General features: G+C 54.4%; 1 protein-coding gene across 1 annotated transcript in view; it reads right to left on the bottom strand.

Annotated features, from left to right (window-relative positions):
* The window catches only part of atp10a (ATPase phospholipid transporting 10A), a 124,425-nt gene that overhangs the window by 86,907 nt on the left and 22,781 nt on the right, over positions 1-14,737 (bottom strand). Inside the window, exons 4-6 of the mRNA XM_080505856.1 lie at positions 7,118-7,224; positions 6,915-7,046; positions 6,648-6,778 (exon numbers count right to left, since the gene is read on the bottom strand). Of these exons, the coding sequence (XP_080361982.1) occupies positions 6,648-6,778; positions 6,915-7,046; positions 7,118-7,224 (370 nt within the window). The remainder of the gene's footprint in view (positions 1-6,647; positions 6,779-6,914; positions 7,047-7,117; positions 7,225-14,737) is intronic.

The raw sequence follows: 14,737 nt of genomic DNA, 5'->3' as shown, positions 1-14,737 counted from the left end.
CAGTGGTGTGGTTCCTCCAGCAGGTTTTACTTCAGTGGTGTGGTTCCTCCAGCAGGTTTTACTTCAGTGGTGTGGTTCCTCCAGCAGGCTTTACTTCAGTGGTGTGGTTCCTCCTGCAGGTTTTACTTCAGTGGTGTGGTTCCTCCAGCAGGTTTTACTTCAGTGGTGTGGTTCCTCCTGCAGGCTTTACTTCAGTTGTGTGGTTCCTCCAGCAGAGGCTTTACTTCAGTGGTGTGGTTCCTCCAGCAGGCTTTAACTTCAGTGGTGTGGTTCCTCCAGCAGGTTTTACTTCAGTGGTGTGGTTCCTCCAGCAGGTTTTACTTCAGTGGTGTGGTTCCTCCAGCAGGTTTTACTTCAGTGGTGTGGTTCCTCCTGCAGGTTTTACTTCAGTGGTGTGGTTCCTCCAGCAGGCTTTACTTCAGTGGTGTGGTTCCTCCAGCAGGCTTTACTTCAGTGGTGTGGTTCCTCCAGCAGGTTTTACTTCAGTGGTGTGGTTCCTCCTGCAGGCTTTACTTCAGTGGTGTGGTTCCTCCAGCAGAGGCTTTACTTCAGTGGTGTGGTTCCTCCAGCAGGCTTTACTTCAGTGGTGTGGTTCCTCCTGCAGGTTTTACTTCAGTGGTGTGGTTCCTCCAGCAGGCTTTACTTCAGTGGTGTGGTTCCTCCAGCAGGTTTTACTTCAGTGGTGTGGTTCCTCCAGCAGGTTTTACTTCAGTGGTGTGGTTCCTCCAGCAGGCTTTACTTCAGTGGTGTGGTTCCTCCAGCAGGTTTTACTTCAGTGGTGTGGTTCCTCCAGCAGGTTTTACTTCAGTGGTGTGGTTCCTCCAGCAGGTTTTACTTCAGTGGTGTGGTTCCTCCAGCAGGCTTTACTTCAGTGGTGTGGTTCCTCCTGCAGGTTTTACTTCAGTGGTGTGGTTCCTCCAGCAGGTTTTACTTCAGTGGTGTGGTTCCTCCTGCAGGCTTTACTTCAGTGGTGTGGTTCCTCCAGCAGAGGCTTTACTTCAGTGGTGTGGTTCCTCCAGCAGGCTTTAACTTCAGTGGTGTGGTTCCTCCAGCAGGTTTTACTTCAGTGGTGTGGTTCCTCCAGCAGGTTTTACTTCAGTGGTGTGGTTCCTCCAGCAGGTTTTACTTCAGTGGTGTGGTTCCTCCTGCAGAGGCTTTACTTCAGTGGTGTGGTTCCTCCAGCAGGTTTTACTTCAGTGGTGTGGTTCCTCCAGCAGGTTTTACTTCAGTGGTGTGGTTCCTCCAGCAGGTTTTACTTCAGTGGTGTGGTTCCTCCAGCAGAGGCTTTACTTCAGTGGTGTGGTTCCTCCTGCAGAGGCTTTATTTCAGTGGTGTGGTTCCTCCTGCAGAGGCTTTACTTCAGTGGTGTGGTTCCTCCTGCAGAGGCTTTATTTCAGTGGTGTGGTTCCTCCTGCAGAGGCTTTACTTCAGTGGTGTGGTTCCTCCTGCAGAGGCTTTACTTCAGTGGTGTGGTTCCTCCTGCAGAGGCTTTACTTCAGTGGTGTGGTTCCTCCTGCAGAGGCTTTACTTCAGTGGTGTGGTTCCTCCTGCAGAGGCTTTATTTCAGTGGTGTGGTTCCTCCTGCAGAGGCTTTACTTCAGTGGTGTGGTTCCTCCTGCAGAGGCTTTACTTCAGTGGTGTGGTTCCTCCTGCAGAGGCTTTACTTCAGTGGTGTGGTTCCTCCAGCAGGTTTTACTTCAGTGGTGTGGTTCCTCCAGCAGGCTTTACTTCAGTGGTGTGGTTCCTCCAGCAGGTTTTACTTCAGTGGTGTGGTTCCTCCAGCAGGTTTTACTTCAGTGGTGTGGTTCCTCCAGCAGGTTTTACTTCAGTGGTGTGGTTCCTCCAGCAGGTTTTACTTCAGTGGTGTGGTTCCTCCTGCAGAGGCTTTATTTCAGTGGTGTGGTTCCTCCAGCAGGTTTTACTTCAGTGGTGTGGTTCCTCCAGCAGGCTTTACTTCAGTGGTGTGGTTCCTCCTGCAGAGGCTTTATTTCAGTGGTGTGGTTCCTCCAGCAGGTTTTACTTCAGTGGTGTGGTTCCTCCAGCAGGTTTTACTTCAGTGGTGTGGTTCCTCCAGCAGGCTTTACTTCAGTGGTGTGGTTCCTCCAGCAGGTTTTACTTCAGTGGTGTGGTTCCTCCAGCAGGTTTTACTTCAGTGGTGTGGTTCCTCCAGCAGGTTTTACTTCAGTGGTGTGGTTCTTCCAGCAGGCTTTACTTCAGTGGTGTGGTTCCTCCTGCAGGTTTTACTTCAGTGGTGTGGTTCCTCCTGCAGGCTTTACTTCAGTGGTGTGGTTCCTCCAGCAGGCTTTACTTCAGTGGTGTGGTTCCTCCAGCAGGCTTTACTTCAGTGGTGTGGTTCCTCCAGCAGGCTTTACTTCAGTGGTGTGGTTCCTCCAGCAGGTTTTACTTCAGTGGTGTGGTTCCTCCAGCAGGTTTTACTTCAGTGGTGTGGTTCCTCCTGCAGAGGCTTTACTTCAGTGGTGTGGTTCCTCCAGCAGGTTTTACTTCAGTGGTGTGGTTCCTCCAGCAGGTTTTACTTCAGTGGTGTGGTTCCTCCTGCAGAGGCTTTACTTCAGTGGTGTGGTTCCTCCAGCAGGTTTTACTTCAGTGGTGTGGTTCCTCCAGCAGGTTTTACTTCAGTGGTGTGGTTCCTCCAGCAGGTTTTACTTCAGTGGTGTGGTTCCTCCAGCAGAGGCTTTACTTCAGTGGTGTGGTTCCTCCTGCAGAGGCTTTATTTCAGTGGTGTGGTTCCTCCTGCAGAGGCTTTACTTCAGTGGTGTGGTTCCTCCTGCAGAGGCTTTACTTCAGTGGTGTGGTTCCTCCTGCAGAGGCTTTATTTCAGTGGTGTGGTTCCTCCTGCAGAGGCTTTACTTCAGTGGTGTGGTTCCTCCTGCAGAGGCTTTACTTCAGTGGTGTGGTTCCTCCTGCAGAGGCTTTACTTCAGTGGTGTGGTTCCTCCAGCAGGTTTTACTTCAGTGGTGTGGTTCCTCCAGCAGGCTTTACTTCAGTGGTGTGGTTCCTCCAGCAGGTTTTACTTCAGTGGTGTGGTTCCTCCAGCAGGTTTTACTTCAGTGGTGTGGTTCCTCCAGCAGGTTTTACTTCAGTGGTGTGGTTCCTCCAGCAGGTTTTACTTCAGTGGTGTGGTTCCTCCAGCAGGTTTTACTTCAGTGGTGTGGTTCCTCCAGCAGGCTTTACTTCAGTGGTGTGGTTCCTCCAGCAGGTTTTACTTCAGTGGTGTGGTTCCTCCAGCAGGCTTTACTTCAGTGGTGTGGTTCCTCCAGCAGGTTTTACTTCAGTGGTGTGGTTCCTCCAGCAGGTTTTACTTCAGTGGTGTGGTTCCTCCAGCAGGTTTTACTTCAGTGGTGTGGTTCCTCCTGCAGAGGCTTTATTTCAGTGGTGTGGTTCCTCCTGCAGAGGCTTTACTTCAGTGGTGTGGTTCCTCCTGCAGAGGCTTTACTTCAGTGGTGTGGTTCCTCCTGCAGAGGCTTTACTTCAGTGGTGTGGTTCCTCCAGCAGGTTTTACTTCAGTGGTGTGGTTCCTCCAGCAGGCTTTACTTCAGTGGTGTGGTTCCTCCAGCAGGTTTTACTTCAGTGGTGTGGTTCCTCCAGCAGGTTTTACTTCAGTGGTGTGGTTCCTCCAGCAGGTTTTACTTCAGTGGTGTGGTTCCTCCAGCAGGTTTTACTTCAGTGGTGTGGTTCCTCCTGCAGAGGCTTTATTTCAGTGGTGTGGTTCCTCCAGCAGGTTTTACTTCAGTGGTGTGGTTCCTCCAGCAGGCTTTACTTCAGTGGTGTGGTTCCTCCTGCAGAGGCTTTATTTCAGTGGTGTGGTTCCTCCAGCAGGTTTTACTTCAGTGGTGTGGTTCCTCCAGCAGGTTTTACTTCAGTGGTGTGGTTCCTCCAGCAGGCTTTACTTCAGTGGTGTGGTTCCTCCAGCAGGTTTTACTTCAGTGGTGTGGTTCCTCCAGCAGGTTTTACTTCAGTGGTGTGGTTCCTCCAGCAGGTTTTACTTCAGTGGTGTGGTTCTTCCAGCAGGCTTTACTTCAGTGGTGTGGTTCCTCCTGCAGGTTTTACTTCAGTGGTGTGGTTCCTCCTGCAGGCTTTACTTCAGTGGTGTGGTTCCTCCAGCAGGCTTTACTTCAGTGGTGTGGTTCCTCCAGCAGGCTTTACTTCAGTGGTGTGGTTCCTCCAGCAGGCTTTACTTCAGTGGTGTGGTTCCTCCAGCAGGTTTTACTTCAGTGGTGTGGTTCCTCCAGCAGGTTTTACTTCAGTGGTGTGGTTCCTCCTGCAGAGGCTTTACTTCAGTGGTGTGGTTCCTCCAGCAGGTTTTACTTCAGTGGTGTGGTTCCTCCAGCAGGTTTTACTTCAGTGGTGTGGTTCCTCCTGCAGAGGCTTTACTTCAGTGGTGTGGTTCCTCCAGCAGGTTTTACTTCAGTGGTGTGGTTCCTCCAGCAGGTTTTACTTCAGTGGTGTGGTTCCTCCAGCAGGTTTTACTTCAGTGGTGTGGTTCCTCCAGCAGAGGCTTTACTTCAGTGGTGTGGTTCCTCCTGCAGAGGCTTTATTTCAGTGGTGTGGTTCCTCCTGCAGAGGCTTTACTTCAGTGGTGTGGTTCCTCCTGCAGAGGCTTTACTTCAGTGGTGTGGTTCCTCCTGCAGAGGCTTTATTTCAGTGGTGTGGTTCCTCCTGCAGAGGCTTTACTTCAGTGGTGTGGTTCCTCCTGCAGAGGCTTTACTTCAGTGGTGTGGTTCCTCCTGCAGAGGCTTTACTTCAGTGGTGTGGTTCCTCCAGCAGGTTTTACTTCAGTGGTGTGGTTCCTCCAGCAGGCTTTACTTCAGTGGTGTGGTTCCTCCAGCAGGTTTTACTTCAGTGGTGTGGTTCCTCCAGCAGGTTTTACTTCAGTGGTGTGGTTCCTCCAGCAGGTTTTACTTCAGTGGTGTGGTTCCTCCAGCAGGTTTTACTTCAGTGGTGTGGTTCCTCCAGCAGGTTTTACTTCAGTGGTGTGGTTCCTCCAGCAGGCTTTACTTCAGTGGTGTGGTTCCTCCAGCAGGTTTTACTTCAGTGGTGTGGTTCCTCCAGCAGGCTTTACTTCAGTGGTGTGGTTCCTCCAGCAGGTTTTACTTCAGTGGTGTGGTTCCTCCAGCAGGTTTTACTTCAGTGGTGTGGTTCCTCCAGCAGGTTTTACTTCAGTGGTGTGGTTCCTCCAGCAGGCTTTACTTCAGTGGTGTGGTTCCTCCTGCAGGTTTTACTTCAGTGGTGTGGTTCCTCCTGCAGGCTTTACTTCAGTGGTGTGGTTCCTCCAGCAGGCTTTACTTCAGTGGTGTGGTTCCTCCAGCAGGCTTTACTTCAGTGGTGTGGTTCCTCCAGCAGGTTTTACTTCAGTGGTGTGGTTCCTCCTGCAGGCTTTACTTCAGTGGTGTGGTTCCTCCAGCAGGCTTTACTTCAGTGGTGTGGTTCCTCCAGCAGGCTTTACTTCAGTGGTGTGGTTCCTCCAGCAGGTTTTACTTCAGTGGTGTGGTTCCTCCTGCAGGTTTTACTTCAGTGGTGTGGTTCCTCCAGCAGAGGCTTTACTTCAGTGGTGTGGTTCCTCCTGCAGAGGCTTTACTTCAGTGGTGTGGTTCCTCCTGCAGAGGCTTTACTTCAGTGGTGTGGTTCCTCCTGCAGAGGCTTTACTTCAGTGGTGTGGTTCCTCCAGCAGGTTTTACTTCAGTGGTGTGGTTCCTCCTGCAGAGGCTTTACTTCAGTGGTGTGGTTCCTCCAGCAGAGGTTTTACATCAGTGGTGTGGTTCCTCCTGCAGGTTTTACTTCAGTGGTGTGGTTCCTCCAGCAGAGGCTTTACTTCAGTGGTGTGGTTCCTCCTGCAGAGGCTTTACTTCAGTGGTGTGGTTCCTCCTGCAGAGGTTTTACATCAGTGGTGTGGTTCCTCCTGCAGGTTTTACTTCAGTGGTGTGGTTCCTCCTGCAGGTTTTACTTCAGTGGTGTGGTTCCTCCTGCAGAGGTTTTACATCAGTGGTGTGGTTCCTCCAGCAGGTTTTACTTCAGTGGTGTGGTTCCTCCTGCAGGTTTTACTTCAGTGGTGTGGTTCCTCCTGCAGAGGCTTTACATCAGTGGTGTGGTTCCTCCAGCAGGCTTTACTTCAGTGGTGTGGTTCCTCCAGCAGGCTTTACTTCAGTGGTGTGGTTCCTCCTGCAGGTTTTACTTCAGTGGTGTGGTTCCTCCAGCAGGTTTTACTTCAGTGGTGTGGTTCCTCCTGCAGAGGTTTTACTTCAGTGGTGTGGTTCCTCCAGCAGACCTCCAGCCCAAACACTGACTGTTTGCACAATGAAACAACACCACTACCTTCCCTGACTTCTGTTGAATTTCTAAAGCTCAGCTGAGAGAGAGAGAGAGCAAGAAAGACCACCAATAACGTCAGATGTCACTTTTCCTGCCTTCATGGTTTCTGCTGCATGAAGCAAACAGTGTTGGTGCTTTTCCAGAGTAAATGTGGGAATAAAGATCTAGAGGTCACATGAAACAACTCCTGCCAACACTTTGGTTTACAGCAGTACTTCCATACGCAGGGATAAATGCTTTCAAACTAAGAGATAGGGTGTCCCTCCTTTACATCTTTCCTCCTGCTATTGTTGCTTTTTAAAGTTCTCTGGGTTTCGTACCTGGAAGACGATGATCATAGTGAGGAAGAGATAAATGGCTGACATGATGGGCGATAAGTCTGTCCCCTCTGGACTAAGAACGTCGAACACGGGTCTCTTATCTCCGTACTGAAACATCCACAACCCGTGACCTGGAACAGCAAAATCACAAGGTCAACTCACATAACCAGCAGAGGAGGAAAAAGAGAGAGAGAAAGGCAGGCAGATTTGTCCTTATTGGTTCATGTAAGAAGTGTCACAACAGAGCCCGTTGACAGTGTTACGTACCGACAGCAGCAAACAGGCACATGACCAGCAGGATGATGACACACCAGAACACGTCCACATTCATCTGGCGCTCCAGTTTGCTGCGTTTGTAACGTGGGCCGTTGTTGTTCAGCATGGCCTTGGTCTCGTGACCTGTGGAGACGTTAGTCAGAGGTCACACATTGAGTGCAACGTTTTTCTGCATTCTCGTTTCAGGGCCTGACCTGCATAAATGACGATTCCCACAGCCTCCTCTGTGTTCCGGATGGTGCAGCCTCGCAGCAGCAGGTTCTCCTTGTAAAGTGCATCTCTTCTGCCACTGCGGTGGACTCTGCCCGGTGAGGGAGTCAAGAGAAAATAATGAGCGGAAAGGTTTGGGCAAAATGATCAGGGTTCACACTCAGGTGAGAACCTAGAGGAGAGCAGAATCTCAAAGAACCCGTGGTTTACTCAGTGAGGCCTGTCAGTCACGCTGTGCAGCGTCATGGTGCCCTCATCCCAGCTCAAACTCCCCCTGGTGCACAGGCAGTGACTGTGATGGCGCTCTGCTGGACGAGAGTCCGTCAGGCAGTGACTGTGATGGCGCTCTGCTGGACGAGAGTCCGTCAGGCAGTGACTGTGATGGCGCTCTGCTGGACGAGAGTCCATCAGGCAGTGAGTGTGATGGCGCTCTGCTGGACGAGAGAGTCCGTCAGGCAGTGAGTGTGATGGCGCTCTGCTGGACAGGAGAGTCCATCAGGCAGTGACTGTGATGGCGCTCTGCTGGACGAGAGTCCATCAGGCAGTGAGTGTGATGGCGCTCTGCTGGACGAGAGTCCGTCAGGCAGTGACTGTGATGGCGCTCTGCTGGACGAGAGTCCATCAGGCAGTGACTGTGATGGCGCTCTGCTGGACGGGAGTCCGTCAGGCAGTGAGTGTGATGGCGCTCTGCTGGACGAGAGAGTCCATCAGGCAGTGAGTGTGATGGCGCTCTGCTGGACGGGAGTCCGTCAGGCAGTGAGTGTGATGGCGCTCTGCTGGACGAGAGAGTCCATCAGGCAGTGAGTGTGATGGCGCTCTGCTGGACGGGAGTCCGTCAGGCAGTGAGTGTGATGGCGCTCTGCTGGACGAGAGTCCGTCAGGCAGTGAGTGTGATGGCGCTCTGCTGGACGGGAGAGTCCATCAGGCAGTGACTGTGATGGCGGTCTGCTGGACGAGAGTCCATCAGGCAGTGAGTGTGATGGCGCTCTGCTGGACGGGAGAGTCCATCAGGCAGTGAGTGTGATGGCGCTCTGCTGGACGAGAGTCCGTCAGGCAGTGAGTGTGATGGCGCTCTGCTGGACGAGAGTCCGTCAGGCAGTGACTGTGATGGCGCTCTGCTGGACGAGAGTCCATCAGGCAGTGACTGTGATGGCGCTCTGCTGGACGAGAGTCCGTCAGGCAGTGACTGTGATGGCGCTCTGCTGGACGAGAGTCCATCAGGCAGTGACTGTGATGGCGGTCTGCTGGACGAGAGTCCATCAGGCAGTGAGTGTGATGGCGCTCTGCTGGACGGGAGAGTCCATCAGGCAGTGAGTGTGATGGCGCTCTGCTGGACGAGAGTCCGTCAGGCAGTGACTGTGATGGCGCTCTGCTGGACGAGAGAGTCCATCAGGCAGTGAGTGTGATGGCGCTCTGCTGGACGAGAGTCCGTCAGGCAGTGAGTGTGATGGCGCTCTGCTGGACGAGAGTCCGTCAGGCAGTGACTGTGATGGCGCTCTGCTGGACGAGAGTCCGTCAGGCAGTGAGTGTGATGGCGCTCTGCTGGACGAGAGAGTCCATCAGGCAGTGAGTGTGATGGCGCTCTGCTGGACGAGAGTCCGTCAGGCAGTGACTGTGATGGCGCTCTGCTGGACGAGAGTCCATCAGGCAGTGACTGTGATGGCGCTCTGCTGGACGGGAGAGTCCGTCAGGCAGTGCACTGACCCTCACATCTCGCCTTGAGCCTCAATGTCACCATGAGAGCCAGTCCAACTCCCAGCTGGCCCTCCGGGGCTCCTTCAAGCCACATGTCCACTTTGAGCAAGACACGTTCAACATTGGGGATATTATTGGCTTTCATCTTCAATCCCATTACAAAATTGAGGATTACAAGTGTGTTGGCTCTATAGACTCTGACACACACACACACACACACACACACACACACACACACACACACACACGAGGAGTGATTTCTCCCCCAGCAGATGGGAGCGAGATGAGACTCAATGTCAGTGGCCGTAATTTAATAAAAGCCAGACTGAAGCAAGGTTGCCCTACGCCCTACGCCCCGCTGTAGCCTGGCAACTGAATACCTACAGCCTCTTGGGCTCCTACTGAGCAAAGACGACATGTCAGAGTCACGTGTGTCCACTCCATCACGTAGCAGTGCAGTCCCACAACGTTGGCTGGAACCACAGCCCCCATAACCCCACCTCTACCTGACTGTCTCCACCACCTCTACCTGACCGTCTCCACCTCTACCTGACTGTCTTCACCTCTACCTGACTGTCTCCACCTCCTCTACCTGACTGTCTCCACCACCTCTACCTGACTGTCTCCACCTCCTCTACCTGACCGTCTCCACCTCCTCTACCTGACCATCTCCACCTCTACCTGACTGTCTCCACCTCCTCTACCTGACTGTCTCCACCACCTCTACCTGACTGTCTCCACCTCCTCTACCTGACCGTCTCCACCTCCTCTACCTGACCATCTCCACCTCTACCTGACTGTCTCCACCTCCTCTACCTGACCGTCTCCACCTCCTCTACCTGACCATCTCCACCTCTACCTGACTGTCTCCACCTCCTCTACCTGACTGTCTCCACCTCCTCTACCTGACTGTCTCCACCACCTCTACCTGACTGTCTCCACCACCTCTACCTGACTGTCTCCACCTCCTCTACCTGACTGTCTCCACCTCCTCTACCTGACTGTCTCCACCACCTCTACCTGACTGTCTCCACCTCTACCTGACTGTCGCCACCTCCTCTACCTGACTGTCTCCACCACCTCTACCTGACCGTCTCCACCTCCTCTACCTGACTGTCTCCACCACCTCTACCTGACTGTCTCCACCACCTCTACCTGACTGTCGCCACCTCCTCTACCTGACTGTCTCCACCTCTACCTGACTGTCGCCACCACCTCTACCTGACTGTCTCCACCACCTCTACCTGACTGTCTCCACCTCTACCTGACTGTCTCCACCTCCTCTACCTGACTGTCTCCACCACCTCTACCTGACTGTCTCAACCACCTCTACCTGACTGTCTCCACCACCTCTACCTGACTGTCGCCACCACCTCTACCTGACTGTCTCCACCTCCTCTACCTGACTGTCTCCACCACCTCTACCTGACTGTCGCCACCTCCTGTACCTGACTGTCTCCACCACCTCTACCTGACTGTCTCCACCTCCTCTACCTGACTGTCTCCACCACCTCTACCTGACTGTCGCCACCACCTCTACCTGACTGTCGCCACCACCTCTACCTGACTGTCTCCACCTCTACCTGACTGTCGCCACCACCTCTACCTGACTGTCGCCACCTCCTCTACCTGACTGTCTCCACCACCTCTACCTGACTGTCGCCACCTCCTCTACCTGACTGTCTCCACCTCTACCTGACTGTCGCCACCACCTCTACCTGACTGTCTCCACCACCTCTACCTGACTGTCTCCACCTCCTCTACCTGACCGTCTCCACCTCCTCTACCTGACCATCTCCACCTCTACCTGACCGTCTCCACCTCCTCTACCTGACTGTCTCCACCACCTCTACCTGACTGTCTCCACCTCCTCTACCTGACCGTCTCCACCTCCTCTACCTGACCATCTCCACCTCTACCTGACTGTCTCCACCTCCTCTACCTGACCGTCTCCACCTCCTCTACCTGACCATCTCCACCTCTACCTGACCGTCTCCACCTCCTCTACCTGACTGTCTCCACCACCTCTACCTGACTGTCGCCACCTCCTCTACCTGACTGTCTCCACCACCTCTACCTGACCGTCTCCACCTCCTCTACCTGACCGTCTCCACCACCTCTACCTGACTGTCTCCACCACCTCTACCTGACTGTCGCCACCTCCTCTACCTGACTGTCTCCACCTCTACCTGACTGTCGCCACCACCTCTACCTGACTGTCTCCACCACCTCTACCTGACTGTCTCCACCTCTACCTGACTGTCTCCACCTCCTCTACCTGACTGTCTCAACCACCTCTACCTGACTGTCTCCACCACCTCTACCTGACTGTCGCCACCACCTCTACCTGACTGTCTCCACCTCCTCTACCTGACTGTCTCCACCTCCTCTACCTGACTGTCTCCACCACCTCTACCTGACTGTCGCCACCTCCTGTACCTGACTGTCTCCACCACCTCTACCTGACTGTCTCCACCTCCTCTACCTGACTGTCTCCACCACCTCTACCTGACTGTCGCCACCACCTCTACCTGACTGTCGCCACCACCTCTACCTGACTGTCTCCACCTCTACCTGACTGTCGCCACCACCTCTACCTGACTGTCGCCACCTCCTCTACCTGACTGTCTCCACCACCTCTACCAGACTGTCGCCACCTCCTCTACCTGACTGTCTCCACCTCTACCTGACTGTCGCCACCACCTCTACCTGACTGTCTCCACCACCTCTACCTGACTGTCTCCACCTCTACCTGACTGTCTCCACCTCCTCTACCTGACTGTCTCCACCACCTCTACCTGACTGTCTCAACCACCTCTACCTGACTGTCTCCACCACCTCTACCTGACTGTCGCCACCACCTCTACCTGACTGTCGCCACCTCCTCTACCTGACTGTCTCCACCACCTCTACCTGACTGTCGCCACCTCCTGTACCTGACTGTCTCCACCACCTCTACCTGACTGTCTCCACCTCCTCTACCTGACTGTCTCCACCACCTCTACCTGACTGTCTCCACCACCTCTACCTGACTGTCTCCACCTCCTCTACCTGACTGTCTCCACCTCCTCTACCTGACTGTCGCCACCACCTCTACCTGACTGTCGCCACCACCTCTACCTGACTGTCTCCACCTCTACCTGACTGTCTCCACCTCCTCTGCCTGACTGTCGCCACCACCTCTGCCTGACTGTCGCCACCACCTCTACCTGACTGTCGCCACCACCTCTACCCGACTGTCTCCACCACCTCTTCCTGACTGTCTCCACCACCTCTACCCGACTGTCTCCACCACCTCTTCCTGACTGTCTCCACCTCCTCTACCTGACTGTCTCCACCTCCTCTACCTGACTGTCTCCACCTCCTCTGCCTGACTGTCTCCACCTCCTCTGCCTGACTGTCTCCACCACCTCTGCCTGACTGTCTCCACCACCTCTACCTGACTGTCGCCACCACCTCTACCTGACTGTCACCACCACCTCTACCTGACTGTCTCCACCACCTCTACCTGACTGTCTCCACCACCTCTACCCGACTGTCTCCACCACCTCTTCCTGACTGTCTCCACCACCTCTACCTGACTGTCGCCACCTCCTCTACCTGACTGTCTCCACCACCTCTACCTGACCGTCTCCACCTCCTCTACCTGACTGTCTCCACCACCTCTACCTGACTGTCTCCACCACCTCTACCTGACTGTCGCCACCTCCTGTACCTGACTGTCTCCACCACCTCTACCTGACTGTCTCCACCTCCTCTACCTGACTGTCTCCACCACCTCTACCTGACTGTCTCCACCACCTCTACCTGACTGTCGCCACCACCTCTACCTGACTGTCTCCACCTCCTCTACCTGACTGTCTCCACCACCTCTACCTGACTGTCTCCACCTCCTCTACCTGACTGTCTCCACCTCCTCTACCTGACTGTCTCCACCACCTCTACCTGACTGTCTCCACCTCTACCTGACTGTCTCCACCTCCTCTGCCTGACTGTCGCCACCACCTCTACCCGACTGTCGCCACCACCTCTACCCGACTGTCTCCACCACCTCTTCCTGACTGTCTCCACCACCTCTACCCGACTGTCTCCACCACCTCTTCCTGACTGTCTCCACCACCTCTACCCGACTGTCTCCACCACCTCTACCTGACTGTCTCCACCTCCTCTGCCTGACTGTCTCCACCACCTCTGCCTGACTGTCTCCACCACCTCTACCTGACTGTCTCCACCACCTCTACCTGACTGTCGCCACCACCTCTACCTGACTGTCTCCACCACCTCTACCTGACTGTCTCCACCACCTCTACCCGACTGTCTCCACCACCTCTTCCTGACTGTCTCCACCACCTCTACCTGACTGTCTCCACCTCCTCTACCTGACTGTCTCCACCTCCTCTACCTGACTGTCGCCACCACCTCTACCTGACTGTCTCCACCACCTCTACCTGACTGTCTCCACCTCTACCTGACTGTCTCCACCTCCTCTACCTGACTGTCTCCACCACCTCTACCTGACTGTCTCAACCACCTCTACCTGACTGTCTCCACCACCTCTACCTGACTGTCGCCACCACCTCTACCTGACTGTCTCCACCTCCTCTACCTGACTGTCTCCACCACCTCTACCTGACTGTCGCCACCTCCTGTACCTGACTGTCTCCACCACCTCTACCTGACTGTCTCCACCTCCTCTACCTGACTGTCTCCACGACCTCTACCTGACTGTCTCCACCACCTCTACCTGACTGTCGCCACCACCTCTACCTGACTGTCTCCACCTCCTCTACCTGACTGTCTCCACCACCTCTACCTGACTGTCTCCACCTCCTCTACCTGACTGTCTCTACCACCTCTACCTGACTGTCTCCACCACCTCTACCTGACTGTCGCCACCACCTCTACCTGACTGTCTCCACCTCTACCTGACTGTCTCCACCTCCTCTGCCTGACTGTCGCCACCACCTCTACCTGACTGTCGCCACCACCTCTACCCGACTGTCTCCACCACCTCTTCCTGACTGTCTCCACCACCTCTACCCGACTGTCTCCACCACCTCTTCCTGACTGTCTCCACCTCCTCTACCTGACTGTCTCCACCTCCTCTGCCTGACTGTCTCCACCACCTCTGCCTGACTGTCTCCACCACCTCTACCTGACTGTCGCCACCACCTCTACCTGACTGTCTCCACCACCTCTACCCGACTGTCTCCACCACCTCTTCCTGACTGTCTCCACCACCTCTACCTGACTGTCTCCACCTCCTCTACCTGACTGTCTCCACCACCTCTACCTGACTGTCTCCACCTCCTCTACCTGACTGTCTCCACCACCTCTACCTGACTGTCGCTACCTCCTCTACCTGACTGTCTCCACCACCTCTTCCTGACCGTCTCCACCACCTCTACCTGACTGTCTCCACCACCTACTGTCGCCACCACCTCTACCTGACTGTTACCACCTCTTCTACCTGACTGTCTCCACCACCTACTGTCGCCACTCCTCTACCTGACTGTCTCCACCTCCTCTACCTGACTGTCTCCACCTCCTCTACCTGACTGTCGCCACCACCTCTACCTGACTGTCTCCACCTCCTCTACCTGACTATCTCCACCTCTACCTGACTGTCTCCACCTCCTCTACCTGACTATCTCCACCTCTACCTGACTGTCTCCACCTCTACCTGACTGTCGCCACCTCCTCTACCTGACTGTCACCACCACCTCTACCTGACTGTCTCTACCTCCTCTACCTGACTGTCTCCACCTCCTCTACCTGACTGTCGCCACCACCTCTACCTGACTGTCGCCACCACCTCTACCTGACTGTCTCCACCACCTCTACCTGACTGTCTCCACCTCCTCTACCTGACTGTCTCCACCTCTACCTGACTGTCGCCACCTCCTCTA

The sequence above is a fragment of the Blennius ocellaris genome (genome assembly GCF_963422515.1).
Source record: "Blennius ocellaris genome assembly, chromosome: 12".
In the NCBI taxonomy this organism is placed as follows: Eukaryota; Metazoa; Chordata; class Actinopteri; order Blenniiformes; family Blenniidae; genus Blennius; species Blennius ocellaris.
This window is presented reverse-complemented; position numbering and strand designations above follow the sequence as displayed.